General features: G+C 56.6%; 1 protein-coding gene across 2 annotated transcripts; it reads left to right on the forward strand.

Moving 5' to 3' along the window:
* The first annotated feature begins 136 nt into the window (after nucleotides 1-136).
* Nucleotides 137-24,401, forward strand: KCNH6 (potassium voltage-gated channel subfamily H member 6). 2 transcript variants are annotated; one of them, XM_069543705.1, is made up of 14 exons: nucleotides 137-280; nucleotides 1,090-1,320; nucleotides 6,641-6,802; nucleotides 7,038-7,243; nucleotides 10,458-10,883; nucleotides 12,505-12,904; nucleotides 14,290-14,489; nucleotides 14,689-14,941; nucleotides 17,786-17,979; nucleotides 18,177-18,215; nucleotides 19,671-19,755; nucleotides 20,272-20,440; nucleotides 23,037-23,223; nucleotides 23,544-24,401. In XM_069543705.1, exons 1-14 carry the CDS (start codon nucleotides 205-207, stop codon nucleotides 23,826-23,828), a joined length of 2,913 nt encoding a protein of 970 aa, XP_069399806.1. In that variant the 5' UTR covers nucleotides 137-204; the 3' UTR covers nucleotides 23,829-24,401. The 2 variants fall into 2 exon arrangements, with proteins under 2 accessions (XP_069399806.1, XP_069399807.1); XM_069543706.1 differs by lacking the exon at nucleotides 18,177-18,215 and having other exon boundaries at nucleotides 145-280.
* The last annotated feature ends 1,496 nt before the right edge of the window (nucleotides 24,402-25,897 follow it).

Below are 25,897 nucleotides of genomic sequence, written 5' to 3' on the forward strand. Positions count from 1 at the left end.
GCCACGGAGGGAAGGACGCGCGGCGAGCGGCCAGCCGGGGAGGGCAGCAGAGGGGTAGACGCAGGCGGGCGGGCGGGGCACGAAGCCCTGCGGCCCTCCCCGGGGGCGGCGCCCACCGGAGCCGGACGCCACTGAGCCAGAGGACAGGCGGAGAAGCAGGGAGCCGGGGAGCTGCTGGCTCCGGGCAGAGGCCGCGGCCGAAAGATGCCGGTCCGCAGGGGCCACGTCGCGCCCCAAAACACTTACCTGGACACCATCATCCGCAAGTTCGAGGGCCAGAGTGAGTGTGTGCGGTGGGTTGGGGCATGATCTGGAGCCCTGGTTCGGCGGCAGGAGTGGCCGGACCCTTTACTAACTTTGAATGGAGCAGGGTAGGGGGGGTGTCTGATGCCAAACGCATATCCTTCCCTTCAATGTCCGAGAAACACCTTTTCCTCCAGCGAGCCCCTACTTTTACCTCCAACGCCACCTCCTTTCTACACGCTGGGCAAAGTGCAGCTCCCCGCTTCACCCTGAGTTGTTTTCTTGCCCGTTCTAAGCCCTGACCTCCCCTTGTATACCTGTCATGCTTCCCTCCTGACCCCTCCTCTGCCTGCAACTTCCTCCAGAGGGTTCCTTTTCACCCTCCTTTTCACCTCCTGACTGAGCCACTCTGGTCTTTCTAGGAGCTCACCCAGGCCGGGCCCCCAGCTCACACCCCTGCTCCCTCTCACCTGTCCCTTTCCCTGCTCCAGGAAGACTTGGGCCTCTCCCCCACTTCACCGACCCCATTACTGCCCTGGTCTCCCCACAATTCCCAGGCCTGATTCCCCTTCCCCTTCTCTGATCATTGTCCTGCTTCCCCTCCTGACCACCCCCTCATTACTCCCAGGAGCCCCATGGCCTTCCCCCATGACTCTGGCCTTCTTGGTCTTCCCACCCTCCCCAGACTTGACCTTCCCCTTCCTTCATTTTGATCACGGCTCTGCTCTGCATCCAGATCCAATCCCCCCCACGCACACACACACCAACCGTTCCCACAAGTCCCTCTGATCTTTCCCTCCCTACTGCCTGGTCCTGGTTGCCATGGGCTCCCACCTCCCGCCCCAGGTCGTAAGTTCCTGATCGCCAACGCTCAGATGGAGAACTGTGCCATCATTTACTGCAACGACGGCTTCTGTGAACTCTTCGGCTACTCCCGAGTGGAAGTGATGCAGAGACCATGCACCTGCGACTTCCTCACAGGCCCCAACACCCCGCGCAGTGCCATGTCCCGCCTGGCGCAGGCCCTGCTGGGGGCCGAGGAGTGCAAGGTGGACATCCTCTACTACCGCAAGGATGGTGAGGCACCCTCAGGCCACAGATTCTGCAAGGCAGGCTCGGCCCCTCTCTCGTCCAGGCAGAGTGGTCATGGGAAGGGCACTGACCCCGGGGACCAAAGGGCCTGGATGAATCTTGTCTCCTCTCTGGGCCTCTATTTCCTCAGCTGTATGGAGAAAGTGCTGGACCCTGGGTGCAATGCCTTCTGAGGTCCTTTTCAGGGGCCAGAGACAAGGCTGAGCCACCAACTGGTCCTGGCCGCATGCAGGGCCTCCCACACCATCGTCCCTCCCCCGTGTCCCCGGTCTCCTGGCTGTCCACTCTGTCACTGTCAGCCCCAGCTGTCAGGCAGCTGGGACGGAAATTAACCTTTCCTCATCTCCGTCTGCTCTGGGGATTAGAGGAGGAGTCACCCCCTCAAGGCCTCTGGGGCCAGGCAAGGCATGGGGGCGGCTGGCTTGAAAAGAGGGCTGGGTGTGGCTCAGGGACCCCAGCTCTTTGGGGAGACAGAGTCTGGAGTTTGTGCTGGCCCTGGAGGCTTTTCCAGTTTGGGATATTACTGCCAGCCCAAGCTACTGCAGACAGAACAGAAGCATAGGGCGGGGGCCAAGGATAAGAAATTCTGGAGCCCCTCAAGGCCCTCCCCTCAGTACTTCAGTGTCTCCACTGGGTCTGTGTGGAGAGGAAAGAGATGGGTGGGAATTAGGGTCCCAAAAGTCCCTTTGAAATCACCTGGATCAGTGGCCCCCTCAGCCTGCTTCTGCATCAGAATTACCTGGAACTTGTTTTCCAAAACACACCTTCCCTAGAAAGGGGCTGACTCAGAGATGTGAAATGAGGGCCAAACAGGTATATTTGGAAAAATCTCCCTGGCAGTTTAGATGTTCTGTCAGGTTTAGGAACCACTGGCTTAGATTAATTAATCAATCATTTCATGGGCAAAGAAACTGAGCCCTGAGAAAAAGAAAGAACTTGGCCAGGATTCTACTGCGTGGGTCCCAGCTGGGACTGGACCCCAAGTCTCTGGATTCTTCCCTCGGATATATCTGGTCCGAATAATCCCAAGAAGGGTGAAAGGAACCCAACAGCCTCTGTGTTCCGAGGTGGAACTTTTGGGGAAAGAAGCCCAAGAGGACCCTCCCTGGGGAAGAAAGCATGAGGGCCACTGGAGTGCAGGTAAAGGGCAGGCACCTTTGAACTGAGGCTGAAAGGTGCTCACAGTCATGGTTGCAGGGGCCTGGTGTGTGGAGCATGAACTAAGCGTAAACCTGAGCATGTGTGTGTGTGTTTAAGGTGTTTGAGGTGCTTCTTGGGCAGGTCCTGGCTGTCCCTCTGGCTGTAGTGATTAGGGGACTAGGAAGAACCTGGCTTAGTTTGGGAGCACTCACAGGGTTAATGAAGTCAGAATATTTTTAAAAGCTGTGACCTCACCTCCTCACATCATTGCAGAGAGGAGGTGACAGTCAAAGGAGTGAGAAGGGTCCCAGGGGAACAGGATGGGGCAGCAGGGAATGACGGAGGCCAGCAGGCACCTCTGTCCCTCTCCTGGACCTCAGAGCCCTTCCTGGGCCTGAGAGGCGTAAAAGCTGATCATAGACTCCCAGTGATGTCAGCTCAGGGCTCTCAGGGTCTCCTCAGCACCCCAGCTGTGCTGGGCCAGGGGCCGAGGTCGAGGTCAAGCCTTGACCCTCTGAGATCCTCGGGTGCTCAGAACCCTGCTCTGGCATCTTCTAGCAGTCAGAAGGAGCCCTGGAGACTGAGTCTTAGAGGTTTTCTGTGGGTGGAAATGACAAGTTGCCCACATACCTGTGCGCTGTGCTTAGTCACTCAGTCGTGTCCAATTCTTTGCAACCCCATGGACTGTAGCCTGCCAGGCTCCTCTGTCTTCCACATTGCAGGCCGATTCTTTACTATCTGAGCTACTAAGGAAGCCCACCTTGACCCATGATAGTCCAAGACCTTGAGCACCTGGGACCTACCTGAAATTGGTGTGGCCAGCATTCCCCTAAGAGAAGGATGTGATGCTCAGATAACTTATGTACACCCTCTGGTCCACTCTGACCACGTGATTGTTTTTTCTGTTTTGTTTTTATCATATTCACATGGCCTTTATAGCCTGCTGAAGGGCATCCTAATGGTGGTTTTTCCCTTCCTCCGGTCAATACCTCCTCTCCCCCATCTTCCATTGGTTAGAGGAAGAGTCACACCCCCACCCCCTACAGAATTCTAGCTGATTTATAATCCTCTTTTCCTCTAAAGGGGTAAACCACTGATAGTTCTCCAAGTTCAAGTAGAGAGTCTGTGGCCATACACCTCCACATTGTACATCTGTGTAAAGCTACGTTCAAAGAGGCCAGGCCATTTGACAAAAATTACCCCATGAGACAGGGCTCAGAGACCCCTGAGAAACTAGCTCTGCTGCCATCTACCTTCACGAGGAAAAGTTAAGGACCTAACAGCTAGGAAGCATGGGGATGGCCACAAGACTCAAGCCAATGAGAGTCTGGAGGGAGCCTTGGAGAACAGTCCTACCGCTGCGCCCCCTGGGGACCTGCCAGAGGGGCCCAGCCCCGCCTGCCTGCCTTGGCTGGATCATCTTCTGTGATGACCCCAAACCAGAGAGTCCCCTAATCTCCAAGCCAGACTCGAGGAAGCCTGGGGCTCCTCCAGTCCTCAGCTCCAGTTCAGGAAGAAGGGCATGGGCGGAGGTCTGGGGTCCCAGTATCTTGTGTACACTCACCCACGAATGCCAGAGACACCCAGCGGGGAGGCAGGGTGGAGCAGCTGCACTCTTAGTGGCGGCCTTTGTGGCACCAGCTCTTCCCTGAGGGCTCACCACATGCCGGATGCAGGGTGTAAGGAGATAGGGACAACAGACAACAAGAGAGCCTCCAAGGGGAGGGGCGGGGACTATGAGAAACTGAAGGAAGGGGCACATCTGGGAGGCAGAGCAGAGCCGGGAGCAGTGTGCTGTCCAGAGGGAGAGATGAGCCCACTGTCCAGGGTCAGAGAGGTGGGCCCTGAGAGGAAGCCCTGCAAGAGAGGGCAAGCAGAGCCTGTCGACCACCCTCCAGGATCAGGGCGAGGGCACAGGAACACCACCACTCCCGGGCACCCCCTAGGGTGACACACTCACCCACTTCTGGTCACCCACACTCACTCATGAGCAAGGACAGCTTGTGCTGTGCTTAGTCACTCAGTCATGTTCAACTCTTTGTGACCCCATGGACTGTAGCCCGCCAGGCTCCTCTGTCCATGAGGATTCTCCAGGCAAGAATATTGGAGTAGGTTGCCATGCTCTCCTCCAGGGGATCTTCCCAGCCCAGGGATCAAACCTAGGCATCGCAGGCAGATTCTTTACCATCTGAGCCACCAGGGAAGCCCAAGACAGCTTAGGGATCAGGAAAAGAATGCTCTGATCTTGTCTGAATCCTCCTGTCTCCATCAGCCCGAAGGCAGCCAGCGGGTGTGAAGGTCGGGCAGGGGGTGTTATGTGAAGCTGCCCTCCAGCCCTCACTGCTCTGATGGGCTAGTCTTTGGTTCACTCTCAGCCTTAGTTTTCCAAAGATAGCATCAGTAGGTACAGGCTGGGTCTTGGCAGCCCCTAGAAGCATAGAGCCTGGAAGCCCTGCCCAGCTCTGCCAGCTCCCCACCAGGCCAGATTTCCGCAGTGCCAGAGAGAGTGAGGAGAGAGAATGGCCTTGGGGGTGGTGTTTCAGGCCACTGGCCAAGGAGGCTTCCGGGGTGGGTCCCAGCACCCAGGCCTTGCCATGCCCTGTGCTGATGAGAGTGCCAGGCTCTGGTCTGGGAAGCAGGCCCACAGCCCTGCGAGCCCAGGAGTGGGTCTCAGAGGCGAGCGGGCGGCCTCTCCTCGGTGTGGATGTCTCCCCTGGGGCCAGCGCGGCAGCTGGCAGATGGCTGCCTGGTGCTTGGGAGTCCAGGAATCTGATCCGGGAGATTCTTGCTCCAGGGAAGAAAGTGGGAGGGAGGAGGTGGACAGCTCGGCTGCACCCCAGCACTGAGGGGGTGAGAAGGCGTCAAGGGAAGGGCACTCCAGAGGGTGATCTGGGGAAGAGGCAGTCTAATGGACCCCAAAGTAGTAATAGCCTCCTATCCAATCACATTTACACTCATTCTTTCATTCACTCAGCTAACAAACAACACCTGGGACAGGTCATGGCCTCCACCAAACAAGACAGACAAATCTGCTTTCTGCTAGTCATGTTTACCCAAGTCCCCTGCCCTTAGCGTCCTTGGACCTGACACCCATCAACATTGAATTGAAGCACATGGGATGATGGGGTACCGTGGAGCAGGGCTCACAGGGCATCCACCCAGCCTGCTGCCTGGCTCTAGGGAACATGGCAGTTTCAGCTTGTTTTGTTCCACTCACCCATGGGAGACGGAGCAAGACCCTGGAGCAGAGAAAGAGGAACCAAAGGGCCAATGGCTGGGTCTGGGCGGCCTGTGATGGCTGCGTAAGTAGCAGGAGAGCCTGTCCCGCCCCCACCCTGCCATCTATCTCCCTCTCCCTCTGCAGCCCCCAGGCCGCTGCCCCACCTGCCTCACCCCTAGTCCCAGCACCTCTGCCTTGAGATGACAGCCCCTTCCTGGTCTGGAGCCGCAGCCTGGCCCTCACTCCAGTGTCCTCGGCCCAGACAAGTCCCCATCCCTCTCCAGACTGTTGTGTATGAGAGCGCAGGGCTCCCCGCGCCATGGCCCCAGCCCTCCCTGATGCGTGGCCCAGCCAGTCCTGGCAGGTCAGTTTCTCAGAAGCCCAGGCTCTGCAGAACAGGGGTCTGAGTACGCCCTCCAGGGCTCCACCATGTGCCACCACGGAGCTTGAGCCCAAAGTGCCCGCTGGCTCGGTGCCCAGCACTTGATGTGTTCTCGGTGAGTTCCCTCCAGCATCAGGGGAGCAGGACATCTTTGGGGAATGGGAGCACAGGAGCTGAACCCAGGGCCAGCCAGAGCTACTTGGGGGTAGGAGACCCAGCCTCACTTCCCCACTTAATCCACCCCCATCTGCTCAGCTTTAATTACAGCAGAAGCAAACCTCAAGGTTAAGCCCCAAGCTGAGGGCCGAGTGTGGACTTGGGCCCGAGGCTGCATTATCTCCTAATGAGGAGCTTAGCGGCTTTCTCCACCTCTGCTCTGTGGGTGGGGCCCTGCTGAGCAGTGTCACCAACAGCTCTGGCCACTCTGCGGGCCTCTTCTCCCGCCCACGGCTGCTCTCAACTTGACCTTAACCCAGCCCCCTGCCTAGCTTCTCCAGGCCAGGTTCCTGCAGGAGAGGACCCCTCCGGTGACATCCCACCCTCCCTTCCCACGGTGTTTGCAGCCTCCTGCTTCCGCTGCCTGGTGGATGTGGTGCCCGTGAAGAACGAGGACGGGGCGGTCATCATGTTCATCCTCAACTTCGAGGACCTGGCGCAGCTCCTGGCCAAGCGGGGAAGCCGCAGCCTGTCCCAGCGCCTGCTGCGACAGAGCTTCCTGGGCTCGGGTGAGGAGGAGGGCAGGTGGAGCGGGCGGGGCGGGGGGCAGGTAGGGGGTGGGGCGGGGCATGGGAGGGGGCGGGGCGGGGCAAGTGGGGGGGGGCAGGTGGAGGGGGCGGGGCGAGGGGCATGGGAGGGGAGGGGCATGGGAGGGGGAGGGGCATGTGGCGTTTGGGAGGTGGCAGCATCGGGTGTCGCATCAGGTCCCAGCCCTGACTGCTCTAACCCGGGCCTTGGTTTCAGATGGGTCTCATGGCAGGCCAGGGGCACAGGGGCCTGGAGCGGGCAGGGTCAAGTACAGGACCATCAGCCAGATCCCGCAGTTCACACTCAACTTTGTGGAGTTCAACCTGGAGAAGCACCGCTCCGGCTCCACCACAGAGATTGAGATCATCGCGCCCCACAAGGTGGTGGAGCGGACCCAGAACGTCACCGAGAAGGTCACCCAGGTGCGGCCTGCAGGCCAGGGTGGGTGGGGCTGTGCTGGGCCCTACAGTCCCTCCTCAGGCCCAGGTGCTGGACTCCTCTGGGGCTGGATGATCAGAGGGAGCCCGCCTGCCCAGCCCCCTGGTGTCTGGTCTGAGCTCCAGGCCTCTTGTCCTGCTAGAGTCTGATTCTTTAGACCTAAAGGCCCACCCTGAGACTCCCATCCTGACTGGCAGCTCCCGGAGCCAGGGGAGGGTGGGTTAGCAGTGCCACATCCTAGGCCTGGAGAAGCCAGGAGAGGGACCTGGCAGGACACCTTGGGACCCACCCAAGGCTCTGCCAGTCTCAGAGAAGGAGAAGCAGAGAGATGTCAGGGCCATACTGAGAAGAGGGTGGGGAGCCCCAGCCTTGCTCCTGGCTTTTGAGGTGACAGCCAGCCCCTAGGACAGGATGCTTCTGCAGTCCAGGCAGTGGGGAGGGAACCTGGCATCTTCAGCTCCCTTGGCACGGGTCCCTGGGGAACAGTCAGGAAAGCCTCAGCCCCTCTTTGGCCAGGCCAGGGCAAACTGCCCTGGGTCCTCTGTTCCATCTGACCACACTGTCCCTCCTCCTGGGGCCTGTGCCCCGGTCCCCAGCTGACCTCTCCAGAGGGAAGTGCAGAGAGCACTGCCCAAGGTTCAGGGGGCCTGCCACTGTCTGCTATGTGACCTTGGGCAAGAGACCTGTGCCTTGTCTGGGCCCTAGGGTCCCGTCTGGATGAATGACTTGGACCACATGGTCTCTGAGGACTCATTTGACATTGAGGGTGCTGGCCCTAGGAGACACTGAGAGGTGCCTAGGCCAGGGCTGAGCAAGGGGGTGCAGGGCGAGGTCAGGGGCCTCCTCCAGCTCCCCTGGGACTTTGCTCCCTGAGGGGATGGAGCAGCTCTTTGCCTCCCACCCCCTTTCACCTGAAGCACCCTCTGTGCTGGAGCAGGTGGGCTGGAAACTCCTTGTGACCCAGCCACTCACCAAGTGCAAGAGCCCTGGGGCAGAAAAGACCCAGGCTGTAGGGCTGGGCCCTTGGACATCAGGCGGGGAGCGGGGGGCCAGTGACCAGGAGGCCCACCTAGCTGTGCACCTGGGGACCTTCGGCTTGGTGATGGGGTGATGGGGGCTGTTGGGCTAGAGAGTTGTGCGTGGTCCCTGCCCCCACCCAACTTGTCCTGCCCCTTGCCCCAGCCCCTCTTGGCTTTACTAACCCACCCCATGTTGCCCCTAATGAGGGGAGGAGCCTGCCAGAGCTCAGGGCATGGCCCAGAGCAGGGAAGTCACACCAGCCTCAACCAGAACTCAGAGGGCCTAGAGGGCTGTGAGCCCATACCTGGGCTCCTGTGTCCTGACAGCCCTGCAGCTCTGGGGTCACTGGAGAGGCCCCTCGTGCTGGCCTCGGAGGCGGTGGGAGATTCCGGAGATCTGTGGTGGAGGAGGTGGCACCCCAACTAGAAGCCCCTAGGACGGGGACACTTCTTCTGACCCCGCCCTCCGAGTTCTGACCGCCTCCCTCCCTCTCCGTGTGCTCTGCTGTTTCCTCCTGGTTGGCCTTGAGCAGCCAGGGATGGACATGGCCATGATGACCCAAGCTCTCCGTGCTCATTCAGTCCCCTTTAGTTGAGCCCCCATGTGGACTGAGCGTGCGGGACGAGGGAGCTGCCGCTGTAAGTCAGTGGAGATAACTGCTGTCAGGAGATTTACAAGGAGCCGGGAGAAAATAAAAAAACATGGGTCAGGTCTGTGCAGGGTCAGAGGAAACTTCCCAGGGAGGCCAAACAGGAGCTGAGGCCAAGGCTGAGCAGGAGGTCCCTGCAGGGTGAGGACACTGTGGCCCCTCCCAGGGGTTTGGATGGCAGATGGGGGACCGTGTGGTTGATACCAGCCTTTGGGTGGATCTTCCATACTGTGATCCCATTTGCTAATGGATCTGGCTTTCAGGGCCAGAACCTTATGTTGCAGATTTTCTTAAACCAGAACCATCTGCAGGGCCCTATCCTGGGTGTGGGTGGGTGTGTGGTGATGACCCATGGGACACCTTTCAGGCCCCATCCTTGTCAGGGCAGTGTCTGACATGGGATGAGCAGAGAGGAGTGATTATCAAGTGTAATGGCCTGTGCCATCAAGATGTACTAGCTTGGGACTTCCTTGGCAGTCCAGTGGTTAAGACTCCGAGCTTCCAAGGCAGGGAACATGGGTTCCATCCCTGGTCAGGGAACTAAGATCCCGCATGCCGCACGGCACTACCAAAAAAAAAAAAAAAGATGCACCAGCTCATTTACTTAGTACAGCCAACAGCCCCATGGAGTTTGTGGTCCTTTGTTGTCCCCTTCTGCCGGTGAGGGAACTGAGGCTCATAGAAGTTACAAAACCTGCCCCAAGACAAACAGACAGCAATGTCAGACCCCAGATCAACCTGGGAGGTCTGGCTACAAAAGGCATGCCCTCTGCTCCCAACTGCCAGGCTCATGCTGGGCAGAGCCTGGGCATGTTAGGCTGGGCCCTGGTGATTGTATGTTGGCTGAAACCTCAGAGGTGGGGGTCGGAGGGGCATAGCAGAGGGGGTTCAGAATGCAATGATCAACTCCCCCTTGGACATGTGCAAAGTAGTCAAGGCCACCAGTACCCAGACCCATCAAGGGTTCAGGTTAACTATACACCCCCCAAATTTGATTCTTTCTGTGGAAGGCTCTGAGAGTTGGCCCCAGAGTGGGCCCTCACTGGTCCAGGCTCCGAGGGCCCTCAGGAATGAAGAGGCTACTTTGGGGGTGACTTGTTCCCATGGGAAACCTGACCACTGGAAACTTCCCAAACCCACCAGACAGACTAGTCACCCCTCATCACCCCCTCAATCGGCCTGAACCTGGCCTTCCCCTCTCCCCTCCCCCAGTCCCGTCTTCACCCACTCCAGGCTGGCCTGTTTATGAGGGAGTTCAAACCTGGGGTCACTATGAGACAGAGCTTCCCCCCTCCTCTGGACCCCACCTCCTCTTGGCACGTCCTTCCAGCACTCCTGTCCCCTTATGCACTGTCCCTGTCCTACGGGCCACACCCCCATCTTTGCATCCCCTCTCCCCTGCACTGCCCTGCCACCCACCTTCTCCCACATCTCCCATCTTCGGCCTCACCCCCGCATCTCCACCCCTCCCAGAGCCATCTCCCTGGCAGGGGCCACCCGGCTGACCTCTGCCTGGTCCCCACCCCTAGGTCCTGTCCCTGGGAGCGGACGTGCTGCCAGAGTACAAGCTGCAGGCCCCTCGAATCCACCGGGGGACCCTCCTGCACTACAGCCCCTTCAAGGCCGTGTGGGACTGGCTCATCCTGCTGCTGGTCATCTACACAGCCGTCTTCACGCCCTACTCGGCCGCCTTCCTGCTCAGCGACCAGGACGAGTCTCAGCGCGGGGACTGCGGCTACACCTGCAGCCCGCTCACTGTGGTGGACCTCATCGTGGACATCATGTTCGTGGTGGACATCGTCATCAACTTCCGCACCACCTACGTCAACACCAACGACGAGGTGGTCAGCCACCCCCGGCGCATCGCCGTCCACTACTTCAAGGGCTGGTTCCTCATCGACATGGTGGCCGCCATCCCCTTCGACCTGCTCATCTTCCGCACCGGCTCTGATGAGGTGAGCGAACCCCATTCAGGCCGGCCCCCCGAGGCCGTCCCCCTGTGCCCTGGGTACGGGGAGTACCTGGCATGGGGCACCTTTGCCAAAGCAAGTGGTGGGAAGGAGGGACCTCAGACATCTGTCACCTCCCAGCCCTGGAGAAGGAGTATCTGGGGCTTCCCCTAGGCCTGGGTGCCCTCTCTGTGCTCCCGAACCCCGCCCCTCCTGGGACAGGCACTCCTATGCGGCTCGCCCATCCTGCTGACTTCTAAACCACAGTTACCCTGGAAATCCCTGAGAGGCAGCCTGACTGCCTCCGCAGCCCCAGCCCCTCCACTCTGCCCACTCTGCCTCTCACAGCTGACGAGGGCATCTCCATGCTGTTCTCGTAGCTTCTAGTCCCAGTCTGTCCTTTTGCTCCATTTCCTTGGGATCAGCTTTATTGTTATTGTTGCTTTAATATTTATTTATTTATTCATTCACTCATTCATTTATATATTTGGCTGTTGGGTCTTAATTGCTGCCTGCGGGATCATCATTGCATCACGCGAGATCTTTTGCTGTGGGGCGTGGACTCTTACTGACTCTCTCGTTGTTGCTCTTGGGCATAGGAGTTGTGGCTTGAAGGCTTAGTTTTTCCGCAACATGTGGGAACTTAGTTCTCAGACCAGGGATGGAACCCATGTCCCCTGAATTGCACGGTGGATTCTTAACCACAGGACCACCAGGGAAGTCCTTTGGAATGAGATTTCCACTCAAATAGCTTGCGTCCTGTGTTCCAGTCACACCCCAATCACCTAGCCTGTCCAGCATGGAGTGTCCATTGTGACTGCATGCTCCCATGCCCACCCACCCACTTCCAGCAAATCTATCCCCAAGTGCTCTCCCCACCCTTTCCACCTGCACTGCCCCTGCCTGGACACGGAGTGGCCTTCTTACCACCTCTGCCCCAGCCGCACACCTGCCAGCCTCACCCCCTGCATACAGGAGCCAGAACAAGTTTCAGATCACATATCTGACCCTGACCCTCATTCAATCCAGTCTTCAGAACTTTCAATGGCTCCCCAGTAGCAGGGAATAAAAGCCAAGCTCTTTGAGGAGCCTGTAGCCACAGCAGCGCCCCCTGCCCATCTTCCAGGCTCATTCCTCACCACTCTACCATCTTCTGCTCTGTGTTCTCACCTGCAGCACCACCTTTGGTTCCCCAGGTGGACCGTGCCATTTCACACATCCATGCCTTTCTTCACATTGCTTGCTCCCTGTGCCTGGAATGCCCCTTCCCTCTCCCTCCTGTCTGGAGACCCAGCTTCATCTTTCAAGACTCAGCTCCTGTGTCACCTCCTCTAGGAAGCCTTCCCTGCCCTGTCGCTGCAGACTTTTCCTCCCCTTCCTCTGTGGCCTCCTTAGACTTCTGTCCGGGCAACCATAAAGCTATTTTGAGCTTTAGGCTGAGAGCTCCTTAAGGTCCTACACAGTGTCCCGCTGCCGAGAGCCTGGCCCAAAGCAGGCTTTCCGTAAGTGTTTGTTAATGATTATGTGACCATACCTGCAAGGGAATAAATGTGGTCCTAAGGGACCTCAAGGTCACAGTCTCTCAAGGGCTGACCCCAGTCCCGGGGCCCCCTCCCTGCCTCTCCAGACCACAACCTTGATTGGACTGCTGAAGACAGCGCGGCTGCTACGGCTGGTGCGTGTGGCTCGGAAGCTAGACCGCTACTCTGAGTATGGGGCAGCGGTTCTCTTCCTGCTCATGTGCACCTTTGCGCTCATCGCGCACTGGCTGGCCTGCATCTGGTATGCCATCGGCAACGTGGAGCGGCCCTACCTGGAGCCCAAGATCGGCTGGTTGGACAGCCTGGGCGCGCAGCTCGGCAAGCGCTACAACGGTAGTGACCCAGCCTCGGGCCCCTCAGTGCAGGACAAGTACGTCACCGCCCTGTACTTCACCTTCAGCAGCCTCACCAGCGTGGGCTTTGGCAACGTCTCCCCCAACACCAACTCTGAAAAGGTCTTCTCCATCTGTGTGATGCTCATTGGCTGTGAGTGTCTGGGACCTTACCCAAGAATTCCAGGTTTAGTTTTGTAATGAACTATAACACAGTAACAATTTCTGTGATTGGCAGGTCCTAAGTTTGCAGCACAATGAATATTTGCATGTGTGTACACTAACTGTGGGCTTCCGTGGTGGCTCAGACGGAATATGCCCGCAATGCGGGAGACCCAGGTTTGATCCCTGGGTTGGGCAGAAGAAAATGGAGAAGGAAATGGCAACCCACTCCAGTATTCTTGCCTGGAGAATCCTATGGACAGAGGAGCCTGGTGAGCTACAGTCTATGGGGTCACAGAGAGCTGGATACGACTGAGTGACTAACACTTTCACACTAACTATATACAGGATCTATAGCCCTCGATATATGCCAGGGATCAGGGCCAGCTGCCTTTTTCAGGGCCTCATGCAAAATGAAAATGTAGGGCCCTTTGTTTAAAATATTATCAACTATTTCAAGACAGTGAGAGCAGAGCACTAAACCAAAACCCAGGGCCCTTCTTAGCACAGGTCCACATCTATGAAATGTGCTCACCAGGCACTTTTCTTTTCAATATATGCTTATTTGGCTGTGCTGGGTCTTAGTTGCAGCATGCAGGATCTTTAGTTGAGGCATGTGAGCTCTTAGCTGCAGTATGTGGGATCTAGTTCCCTGACCAGGGATCAAACCGGAGACCCCTGCTTTAGGAGCATGGAGTCTTAGCCACTGGACCTCCAGGGAAGTCCCTGCCAGGCACTTTTCTAAGTCCTTATCAGAGGTCCATGCTTTGTTCCCATCACTGCTCCCTGACAGCCATAGTATGAGCTGTTTGCAGACCAAGAAAATGGACGTCCTAGTTTGCCAGGGGTTACAGAGAGACCCAATTCCAGCCCAGGAGCCGTCTCCCAGAGAACCAGCCCTCAGGGCTGTGTACTCTCAGGCCCCGCACTGTGCTTCCTGCCTTTCCAGACACGTGGCCTAGGAACAGGAGAGGCAGTGTGGAATGTTACACGCAGATTAAGTTGTCATGTTCAGAGTATTTAGAGATGTGAAAGCCCAGAAAAACAAAAACAATGGGGGGGAAAGGGGTGAAAACAGACCAAGAGTTTTCCCTTTATAATATTTTTACAGCTTGAAAGAGAAAACAAATCTGAACTGAAAAAACCCATTGCCCTAGTTCTTTCTTCTCAGGAGTTTGGCCTATGGGGCCCCGGAAGCTGCCAAGGGGCCCAGGGGTCTTTGTACACCCCCAGACACCCTGGCACCGTCCTGGACACTTCTGACCTCGCCCTGGACAGAGGGTTCCCTGGCTGGGGGATCCCAGGGTGGGGGAAGCTGGAGCAGGCCTGGGGGAGATGCTCTGGAGCTCAGCCCCGCATCCCGCCGCCCTGCCCCAGCCCTCATGTACGCCAGCATCTTCGGCAACGTGTCGGCCATCATCCAGCGCCTGTACTCGGGCACGGCTCGCTACCACACGCAGATGCTGCGGGTCAAGGAGTTCATCCGCTTCCACCAGATTCCCAACCCCCTGCGGCAGCGCCTGGAGGAGTACTTCCAACACGCCTGGTCCTACACCAACGGCATCGACATGAATGCGGTGAGCCCCTGCCCCTCGGGCCCGGGTGGGGCCGGCCACCTCGCTCAAGTCCCAGCTCCGGCGAATGCCCCCAGGGCAGGGCGGTGGGGGGAGACCAAGGTCCCGCAGGCACTGGGCGTCCCCAGAACCCTCCTTACCTCCCGCTCCCCCAGCCCCCGCCCCGGCCGCACCCCGCTGGACGCCCCCGCCGCCCCCGCAGGTGCTGAAGGGCTTCCCCGAGTGCCTGCAGGCCGACATCTGCCTGCACCTGCACCGCGCGCTGCTGCAGCACTGCCCTGCCTTCCACGGCGCCAGCAAGGGCTGCTTGCGCGCCCTCGCCGTCAAGTTCAAGACGACGCATGCGCCACCCGGGGACACGCTGGTGCACCTCGGCGACGTGCTCTCCACGCTCTATTTCATCTCCCGCGGCTCCATCGAGATCCTGCGCGACGACGTGGTGGTGGCCATCCTCGGTGGGTTGGGCGGGGAGGGCCTGGCTGGGGGTGGGTGGGGTGGGATAGGTGTCTTGCCTGGACCAGGCCGTTCCCAGGGACACCGATGGCACCTGCCACGTGCTGAACATGTGCCACGGGGGAGCTTGACACCCAGCTCACGGAATCCTTTACACCAACCCGGGCCACAGGCCCCATTTTCCTGATAGGAAGCTGAAGCTCAGAGAGGTCTGGTAGGTGGACAGACGGATTCCAGGGCTGAGGAAGTCCAGGCAAGCTGCGACTTTCTTGCGCTCTTAGGAAGCTGGAGTGAGAAGGCAGGGGCTTGTATGGGGTGGAGAGGGGGCGGTGGTCAGTGCAGCTGCAGGGACAGCTGGACTTTGGAGGAAGGATAAGGAACTCTGGACAGGGGAGAGGTTGGGGGCACACACAGCCTCTGCTGCTCACGCGGGGCAGGTCACTCACCTTGGGCAGGTCACTTGCCATGTCTGAGGTGGTTCTCATCTTCCACACCTCCCCCCTGCCTTCAGCCCTCCCCAAGTCCCTGACCAGGCCGTCAGCCTCCCCGTCCCCTGGTGCTCCTGGCCGGGCTTTCCTCTACCCCTCCGCCCAGTCCTCTCCCTCCGGCCTGCCCTCGCTACATCCTCACCTGGGCCAGCTCCTTGCTGTCATCATCTCAGCCTCGCCTGTGTGCCACATGGACCCCCAGAGCTCCGTCCCGGCCCCAGCCTCTCCACAGACTGGAAGATTCCTTTCATCTCCAGACATGGCCATCCTTATATTCCATAGGCAGACCAAACAGCTTTATCTTAATCTGAAATCATCGTCTTCCCTCAAAGGCAGCTCCATGAGCATCCCTGTCACTGTGAACCTCTCACTGCCCGGGCCAGAGACCTGGGAGTCAGCCAGGGAAGTACCCTCCTCCTTTCCTGGCCCACACCCACCATCCAGGCAGCCACAGAACCTCGTCTGTTCCCTGCATTGAGATCTCTCTGTCCCATACCTGTCTCCTTGTCCCTGCCTGGGCCCAGTCCTCACTGTGTCCTTCCTTGCCTGCAGCCCTGAATCTGGTGTACCCCACACTCCATCTTCCACCTGCCAGTGACCTGAAATTCACATCTGTGCATGGTCTTCTGCTCAAAATCCTTTCATGGTTCCCCATGACCCATGGGGCAAATGTCAACCTCTGTGCACGGCCCTCCACATTCTGGCCACCCCTGGGTCCAGCCACCCTCCCTCTGGTGGCTCATGCTCCAGCCATCAGACTACTTAGTTCCCTGCACCTGCCCATCTGTCCCACCGCTGTGCCTCTGCACAAGCGGCCACTCCACCCGGAGTAGCTGCCTCACACCTGTGCCTGGCAGACCCCAGGCATCCTTCAGTGCTGAGCTCAAGCTCAGCTCCTCTATGAGCTTGTCCCTCGTTCCCAGCCAAGTTTAGAAGTGCCGTTCAGGTGGGAGAGATAATTATTATTAATAATTAAGAAGCCAGTCCAATTTAAGTTTCAGTTAGAGACATGAACTCTCATTTTGTCCTGAGTAGAAATGGACATTAGGTCATAATCCTTCATCTACTGGAAAACCATCACTTTATAATGTTGCCCAGATTTCTAGCTTCTGGGTTTCATATGTGACCCTGGAGAGTCCCTCCCTTCTCTGAGCCTCCTCAGTCCCTCCTCTGTGAGAGACCTTTTATCCTGTTTTCTTGGGGGCACATGTCCTGGCCGCCATCCATCACTGAGCAAACACTTAGCACCCTATGTGCAGAATGGCCAGGCTAGGGGGCTGGACTTTCCTGTGGGAAGTGGCCATCATAATCATGGTCTGTGGCACTCTGGCCCTGGATTCTCTGCCCTGAACCCTGACTGTGCTGCACAGACCACAGCCTGCATCCTCTACCCGATTACCTTTCTCCTGGAGGACCAGCCCTCCTAGATTCTCACAGCCCAGGCTCCACCCCAGTAGCTCTGTAAGACCCCTCCCCACCTCCAACCACTCCTGGTGGAATGAACCCCTCCCTCTTCTGTAGGCCCGTTGCTCTTGGCTCCTACTTGTTCTGAGGCTCTAGAGATCATTCTATAATCTGTCTGTTGGGGATTTGGGGGGCTCCTTGTGGGTGGGACTTCTGCCCTAGTCATGTTTTTAATCCTGTGGCTAGCACAGTGCCTGGCAGCAGAATGGCCCAGCACCCTCACCACCTGTCCCCGCATCCAGCCCACGTCCGCCCCGTGACATCGTCCACCCTAACGCCTTGCATCTGCCTGTCTGGTGCCTCTCACTCTCCGAGGCACTTCCTCCAGCATCACCTCTGCTCCCCTGGACTGCCCGGGGGGCCAGCCAGGGCAGATATGGTTATAGCCATTTTAGAGTGGGGACACCGGAGTGCAGAGAGGGCCATGCCGGTCACGTGGCCCCACAGTGGGAGTGGGAACCGAAGAGAGAGAAGCCTGAGGTGCTGTCCCAGGGAGCTGGGTGGTCCTGACCCCTCGTCCCCGCCACTCTGCAGCTCTGTGGCCAGCCTGAGAGGAAGAGGTTGGGCAAGGAGACTTTGGTGTCTCTTCTGCCTGCTGTTCCCTGGGTAGGGGTGGGAGGGGCAGTTCCCAAGCAAGTGGGAAACAGAAAGGAGATTCTGGTAGAAGGTGATCCCAAGGATCCTGGAGATAAGCGAGGGGACCCACAGGCTGGGGTGACAAGGGTCTCTGCATACTCCCTGCCCTCAGCCAGCACATCCAGCCTTGTTCCAGGCCCCCGCCTGGCAGGATCCCTGAAGCTGGGTGAGGTCAAGGTTAAGAGGTCCTCAGGGAGGCTCCTCAGAAGAAAGTAGGGAGCCAGGCCCTGGAGATTTCCCCACCCTTCTGGCTGGCAGGAAAGAATGACATCTTTGGAGAGCCCGTTAGCCTCCATGCCCGGCCGGGCAAGTCCAGCGCAGATGTACGGGCCCTGACCTACTGTGACCTGCACAAGATCCAGCGGGCAGACCTGCTGGAGGTGCTGGACATGTACCCTGCCTTCGCAGACAGCTTCTGGAGTAAGCTGGAAGTCACCTTCAACCTGCGGGACGTGAGTCTGGGATGGATGGGCCGGGTCGGGGGTGGCCCTCAGCCAGCCTGTAATGGGCCATGGCCAGTCAGCCTGCTGAGTGCTTGGCCTGCTTGGCTGGAGAGGACCCGTCTGACCGCTTCCCTTCTTTTCAACCCCGCCTCTTCATCCTTTGTCATAATCACTTCTGTGCCTCCCATGGCCAACATAATGCTAAGTATGAAGATAGCTACCAATTACGGAGCACCAACTATGTGGTAAGCACTGGGCTCCTTCTACACGATCTCATTTAGTTTTCCTGCAGGTGGTGGTATTATCCCCATTTTCCAGATAGGGAAACTGAGGGTCCTAGCAGACAAATGACTAAAGCCACAGTCACACAGTAAATCATATAGTCAGTAGTGCAGCCAAAATGGGACTCAAGTTTATGCATCTCCATAGCCCAGGCTTTTCCCACTACATCCTTCTAAGCTATAAGGGGGGCGGTGGGGGCGGGCAGCAGTGTCTGCCATCCCCGAGCTCACAGTCCAGGTCCCAGAAGTGTAAGCAGTGATAGAGCAATCTCTCCTCTCAAATGTATCACTCAGTGGAGGAGATTATAATAACCCAAGAAGAAGAAAGGAAAAAAAAAGAAAGAGCTAAATAGTTCTCTCTTTTTTTTTTTTGGCCTCACCAAGCAGCTTGTGGGATTTCAGTTCCCTGATCAGGGATTGAACCTGGGCCGCAGCAGCCCAGAATCCTAACCATTAGGCCACCAGGGAACTCCCAAGAGCTCCGTAGTGAAGAACCAAGGCAGTCTCAAGGGTGTGCAGTGAGACCAAATATCAGTGGAGCTCAGGGTGGCCAAGGCATGGGACAGCCAGTACAGAATAGAAGTGCCCAGAAGGGTCTGCATGCAGGGCAGGGCCAGGAACCAGCTAGTGGGAAGGAGGGGGCAGGCGCACCTAGCAGGGGCCACAGTGGCTGAGGCCCGGGCACTGAGCCCCCACCCCCGGCCTCAGGTGGAGGGTTCCACTGGCCCAGCCCCGCACCCAGCATCTGGAGGTGGAGCTGAGGCAGGTTTACCTGCTCTGGACGGCCCTCCCCACCCTGCCCTCTACTGTCCTCCCCTCCCCAGGCTCTCCCCTTCCTGCCTGGCCTGTCTAGGAGGCCTCTTGTGAGGACTCTGCCTTGGTGGGGGGCGGGGGGCAGGGGGTGCCCAGCTTCTAGGAGGCATCAGGTGGCCCAAGTGCCCAGTGGCTGGACACTTGAGCAAGAGGGCTGTGGTATCCGTGGCCTGGGACATCTGCAGCCCCTGGGTGCCCCCAAGTCCTATTACCAGCGTGGGTGGGCTGCCAAGGGCATGGATGAGAGCACCCCCGAAGGGATTGGACTTCCAGACTTCCACCCCTCAGGGGGAATTGTCCCGTAGGTCCAGGCTGAGGGTGGGTGTCCCAGAGCCCTGAGGAAAAGGAAGGAGAAAGCTCCCCTGCCTCCCCCACCCCCACGCTGCTGCTCAAGGCAGCCTCTCGTGGAACTCCCTGGGGTATGCCCAGCTCCAAGCCCCTGGGCATCCCCTGCCAGTCCACGCAGGAGAGGAGCTGCCAAGAGCACGCTGGGGGTGCCCAGCCGCCTGCAACCACCCTCCCCTCATTGCCACGGGGGTAGGGGAGGGGAGAGAGGCCCGGTCCTGGCTGTGGTCCCTGTTACTTGAAGCTCTTGTTCCCCACAAGGCAGGTGGTGGTCACCAGCCATCACCCCAACAGGCTCCACGCAGTCAAGACCACCAGGGCTTCTTCCTCAGTGACAACCAGTCAGGTGAGCAAAATCGGCCCCTGCCAGAGTCTGCCCCTCCCTCGCCTGAAGGCCCTGCCCAGCCTCCTGGCCCTTGGCAGGTCCTCCCCATCCTGCCTCTCTTAGGAGAGGCCTCCTCAGGCTCAGCATCGGAGGCCCCTGTATCCCTCCTCCCACTGTGTCCTCAGAGCCTGAGTGAGGGCTGCCCCCAGGGGTGGATACCGGCCCGTCCCCGGGGCTGCACATCAAGGTACTGCAGACCCTCTGGGCGGCAGCTCCCTGGACAGTGAGGCCTGGGCTGGACATCCCCACCCGGGCAGCTCCCCCAGGCTGGGGTCCCACCCTGCTCCCTGGGCTACAGCCTTCTGAGTCCCTGAAGCCAGGCCTCTATGGGGGCAGGACACCCAGGGAAGGAGATCTACTCCTCCCACCCCGTGTTCCCGCAGCAGGTAGGGAACAGGGCCCGGGCTCTGCTCGAGAAGGCCCAGCCTCCAGAACCGGCTGGACCTTGGCTCAAGCTTCCCTCTCCCCATCCTGCAGGTGCAGCCCCTTCCCTGAGCATCTCAGACGCATCTGGCCTCTGGCCTGAGTTGCTGCAGCAAGTGCCCCCCAGGCCAAGTCAGAGTCCCCCAAACCCTCAGGGAGACTCAGACTGCTGGCCTCGGGAGCTGGGCTCCAGGCTAGAGCAGCTCCAGGCCCAGATGAACAGGTGGGTGACCTGTGGGCAGGGATGGGGCAGCCACGGAGGGCAGGCCCGTGGCAGGCTAGGCACGGGCGCCCCCTCCTGGTGCCTCGGGGACATCGCTGCATGTCCTGTGGGTTTGAGAATGAAAGTGAAATCCTGAAAGTGAGTCATTCAGTTGTGTCTGACTCTGCGACCCAGGCAAGAATACTGGAGTGGGTGTCCTTTCCCTTTTCCAGGGGATTCTCCCAACCCAGGGATTGAACCCAGGTCTCCTGCATTGCAGGTGGATTCTTTACCAGCTGAGCCACAAGGGAAGCCCAGTGATTTAAGAATGGCCAGCCCCTTTTAGCTGCAGACCTCCCCAGCCCTCTCACCGAGGATAGTTCCTTGGATGGCTTGTCCCAGCAAACCTGAAACATGCCAAGTGGGGAGAGGGGTGTAACTTCATGCTGAAACAAATTCTGTAGGTCCAGGACTTCCCTGTTGGTCCAGGGGCTAAGACTCCGTGCTCTTAATGCGGGGGGCCTGGGTTCAATCCCTGGTCAGAAAACTAGATCCCACATGCTGCAACTAAGAGTTCTCATGCTGCATCTAAAGATCCTGCCTGCCACAACTAAGACTCGGTGCAGCCAAATAAATAAATATTTATTTTATTTTATTTTTATAGTAGGTTTCTTTCTTTCTTTCTTTCTTTCTTTCTTTTTTTTTTTTTTTTTACTTTATAATACTGTATTGGTTTTGCCATACATCAACATGAATCCACCACGGGTGTACATGAGTTCCCAATCCTGAACCCCCCTCCCACCTCCCTCCCCATACCATCTCTCTAGGTCATCCCAGTGTACCAGCCCCAAGCATCCTGTATCCTGCATCAAACCAAGACTGGCGATTCATTTCTTACATGATATTATACATGTTTCAATGCCATTCTCCCAAATCATCCCACCCTCTCCCTCTCCCACAGAGTCCAAAAGTCTGTTCTATATATCTGTGTCTCTTTTGCTGTCTTGCTTACAGGGTTATTGTTACCATCTTTCTAAATTCCATATATATGTGTTAGTATATTGTATTGGTGTTTTTCTTTCTGGCTTCCTTCACTCTGTATAATCGGCTCCAGTTTCATCCACCTCATTAGAACTGATTCAAATGTATTCTTTTTAATGGCTGAGTAATACTCCATTGTGTATATATACCACAGCTTTCTTATCCATTCATCTGCTGATGGATATATAGGTTGCTTCCATGTCCTGGCTATTATACACAGTGCTGCGATGAACATTGGGGTACACGTGTCTCTTTCAATTCTGGTTTCCTTGGTGTGTATGCCCAGCAGTGGGATTGCTGGGTCATAGTTCAGTTCAGTTCAGTTCATTTCAGTCACTCAGTCATGTCCGACTCTTTGCAACCCCATGAATCGCAGCACACCAGGCCTCCCTGTCCATCACCAACTCCCAGAGTTCACTCAGACTCACATCCATCGAGTCAGTGATGCCATCCAGCCATCTCATCCTCTGTCATCCCCTTCTCCTTCTGCTCCCAATCCCTCCCAGCATCAGAGTCTCATAAGGCAGTTCTATTTCCAGTTTTTTAAGGAATCTCCACCCAGTTCTCCATAGCGGCTGTACTAGTTTGCATTCCCACCAACAGTGTAAGAGGGCTCCCTTTTCTCCACACCCTCTCCAGCAAAATAAATAAATATTTAAATATAAAAAAAAATAGCATGAGCCCTTGGAAAGGGGGTGTGGCCTGTGGATGTCAGGGCTGTGTGGCAGAGTGAGGGCTTAGGGGCAACACAGTCCTGGGTTCAAATTCTGGCTTGGTAACTTACCAGAAATACTGTGTATAAGTAACAACCACTCTGAGCCTTGGTTTACTCTTTTGTGAAATGGGGGTAACCAGAATACCTGTGTCGAAGCTTCATGATGAGGGCAGACTGTCTCTTTCTCAAGCACCCTCTGGGAAACAGTGGTAAGGAGAGCTAAGCATTAGGCTGGTTTCTTGTAGCTGGGGGGCGGGGGTGACTTCTCTGTTCACCAAGGCAGTACAGGTGTGTTTGGGTTACCTTCATCTATTCTATAAGTTGTACTGAAACATCTACTTAAGTTCTTTCCTTAGTACCATTCCTTCAAATTAAGTAATTTGGTACCTACCCTCCCTCCTAAAAAAACTTCACTGTGAGGACTAAATGATGTGTGCAGCTGCCTGATCACTGTGATTATCAGAGTCAGGGATGTACTAAGGGGAATTTGGGCGGAGGCTGTAGATTGTAGGAGATTCCCTGGTGGCTCAGATATTAAAGAGTTTGGTCTGCCTGCAATGCAGGAAACCCGGGTTCAATCCCTGGGTCGGGAAGATTCCCCTGGAGAAGGAAATGGCAACCCACTCCAGTATTCTTGCCTGGAAATCCCATGGATGGAGGAGCCTGGCAGGCTACAGTCCATGGGGTCGCAAAGAGTTGGATGTGACTGAAGCGACCTAGCACTCATGTAGATTATAGCGGGGAGATAGCTTCATCCAGCAGGGACAGCCTGAAGCCTACAAAACTGAGGGCTGCCCTCAGGACCTAAACTGCTTTTGCCAACCGTGACCCTGACCCTGACTGTGGAGTTCTGCCTGGCAGGCTGGAGTCCCGCATGTCTTCAGACCTCAGCCGCATCCTGAAACTCCTTCAGCAGCCCCTTCCCCAGGACCGCACTGGCTACATCTTGGGAGCCTCCGCCTCCAATGACCTGGCCTTGTTCCCTGCAACCTCAGCGACTCAGAGTCCAGGAACTCAGCTGCCCCGGGGTGACCCACCCCCGGCACAGGTGAGCAGTGGAGGGGACCCGCAGGGGCTTGCCTGGCGGTGGCTGCATGTCTTCCCCCACCCTTACCTTGGTCTCAGTGGTCACCTGGCCCAGGGCCTTAGTGGTCTGAGAGCAGCTGTGACTTCTGCTGTCCTCCCTTACGGCCTGAGTCACAGTAGGCAGCCTGGACAGGTGGTAGCAGAGCCAAGACTGTGACCACCGACTCCACATCGGGAACAGGGGCAGCAGGATACATCTCCTGCTGGTTCCCAACCCTGAAGTCAGGGTGCCCTGGGGAGGCTCCCCACCCTGCTTGCCCCCCTCTTTTTGCCCCCCGCCAGATGCCCAGCTACGGTGACACGGATGAATGGAGGCCGGAGCTCAGGAACTCTTCCTCTAGGATGCCTCTCTCTGCCATGGAAATGGACAGAACTCTGACACTAAACTCGGAACAGAGCCAGCCCGAGGGGCTCCTGTCACCCCTGGCCTCCCCTCTGTGTCCCTTGGAGATACAGGGACTTGTCTGTGGTCCCCGCTTCCCCTCCCTCCCTGAACACCTCAGCTCTGTGCCCAAGCAGTTGGAGTTCCAGAGACATGGCTCAGATCCTGGGTTTTCGAGGAGCTAGAGCCACTGTGCCCCAGGATTAAACAACAAACAAAAGAAGCGCTATGAAGGAACTGAATGTGGGTAAGGTGATAGCTAAGGATGTGTGGGAGGCAGCCAGCCTCTAAACTAGCCCTTCACCTAGAGTAGTTACAAACTGCCAATTCAGGTGACCCCAGATGGTGCAGGTGAAGAGGCTCGTGACTTTCCCCAGCCTCCTCCAGGGCTCTCTTTAGACAGCAGGGCTGGTGGAAGGTGGATGAGCCTCAGGAGTGGAGGTAGCTGCCAGGACAGAGGGCTCAGGGAAGAAAGGAGACATTTCTGATCTTTTCTGTATGAGAGCCTGGCTCTGTGCAGAGTCCAGTTACCTCCCAGCTCAGAACTCTCCCCCACCACGCAGCCAAGCCCCCAGGGTTGGTCAAGACCTTCTGCCGAGAGCCTGGGAACTAGCTAGAGACGGGAGTGTCCTCTGCAGTGGACACATCAGGGCCCAGAACTCCAGCCCTCAGCCACCCTGCCCTTATGGTTCTGTGATGACCTTTGGGACCTACTGGGCAGTGGAGGGTCTCAGAGCTAATAAAGTCTGCACACTTCATGTTGGGCTGGGTGTGTAATTTCTCTGAGGGTCATCAGGTCCTCGATGGGGCTGTAATCCTGACAGCTGTGATCTTCTTCCAAGGAGCTGTGTGTTAGGGACCTGAAGGTGACTCCACCGGGTCTTGGAGCCACCGGAGTAAGGGGCTCTTAGCTAGGCTGGGGTGAAGGGAAGCAGAGAGACCCTGGCATGGTGGCCACAGGGAATCATGACAAGAGCTAACACTTCCAAAGCACTCTACTGCGTAAGAGGATATCGTGCTGGCTGTCCTGCAGATATTGTCGACTCTTTGCAACAAGCCTATGGGGTCAGTATTATTATCCTCATTTGAGAGAGAGGGATCAGAAGTAGATAATCACTAAGAAATGTATCCAAGCAAGAGGGGAACTTCTGGGGTGCTGGTACTCTTCTGTTTCCTGATCTAAGTGCTGATTGTATGAGTGTGTTTCAGGTTGTAAGAATCTGTGCACTTCTATGTGTAAATTATACTTTGATTTTAAGAAAAAGAATATTTCTCAAAAATATATCAAAAGGAGGACATAATTTCAACCCAGATGGTCTGGTTTGAGGACATGTGCAGTCAACCACTCCACTGAAATGGGCTGTTGTTCAAAAAGTCACAGGTCCTGTCCTTTTTCCCTAAAAGAATTTTGAAAATGTATTTCTCCTTTATACATTTTTAGTTGACATCTGAAGTATTCCATGATAACTTTAAATAGTTGCAAAGGACATAATTTCCAGTGTGTTGTAAATACTGACACTTTATAAACTGTTGCATTTATATTGGTCCATTTAGATCCAAATAGCAGTGATTCAGAAGCCAATATTGGGACTTCCCTGGCAGGCCAGTAGTTAAGACTCTGCACTTCCAATGATGGGGTGAGGGTTCAATCCCTGGTTGGGGAATTAAGATTCCCACATGCTCTGCTCTGCCCCCCACAAAAGAAGTCAGTGTCATTCATTTGAAAAACAGGAGAACAAGCTCTTCTTTAACACTGTTCCTTTTTCTCTGCTCATGTGTGTGCTGTGCTTTGTCGCTTAGTCGTGTCTGACTTGGTGACCCCATGGACTGTAGCCCTCTAGGCTCCTCTGTCTGTGGGGATTCTCCAGGCAAGAATACTGGAGTGGGTTGCCATGCCCTCCTCCAAGGGATCTTCCCAACCCAGGGATCGAACCCAGGACTCCCACATTGCAGGAAGACTCTTTACAGTCTAAGCCACCAGGGAAGCCCTTTCTTTGCTCATAATTTCACTCTATTCCATTCAAAGTTTACCCAACATGTAATTTACTACCATGCTTGAAAGTATATTGTTGATAACCTTATCATATCTGTTTGTGACACACACACACACACACACATAATTTAAGGGTTACACTTTAAGGGTTACACTTATTAGTACTGGGTTTTTCAAAACAACATAAATACTTCTATTTAAATTTTTATAGAAACTAAAATTTTATTGACATACACCTCTTAAAAGAGGGAATTTTTCTCT

Source organism: Ovis canadensis, chromosome 11 (genome assembly GCF_042477335.2).
Source record: "Ovis canadensis isolate MfBH-ARS-UI-01 breed Bighorn chromosome 11, ARS-UI_OviCan_v2, whole genome shotgun sequence".
NCBI lineage: Eukaryota > Metazoa > Chordata > Mammalia > Artiodactyla > Bovidae > Ovis > Ovis canadensis.

Coding starts and splice junctions, on each gene's coding strand:
- KCNH6 (XM_069543705.1), top strand. CDS start 205: ATGCCGGTCCGCAGGGGCCACGTCGCGCCCCAAAACACTTACCTGGAC. Junction 281..1,089: donor CCGCAAGTTCGAGGGCCAGA/GTGAGTGTGTGC, acceptor CTCCCGCCCCAG/GTCGTAAGTTCCTGATCGCC. Junction 20,441..23,036: donor CTCCAGGCCCAGATGAACAG/GTGGGTGACCTG, acceptor TCTGCCTGGCAG/GCTGGAGTCCCGCATGTCTT.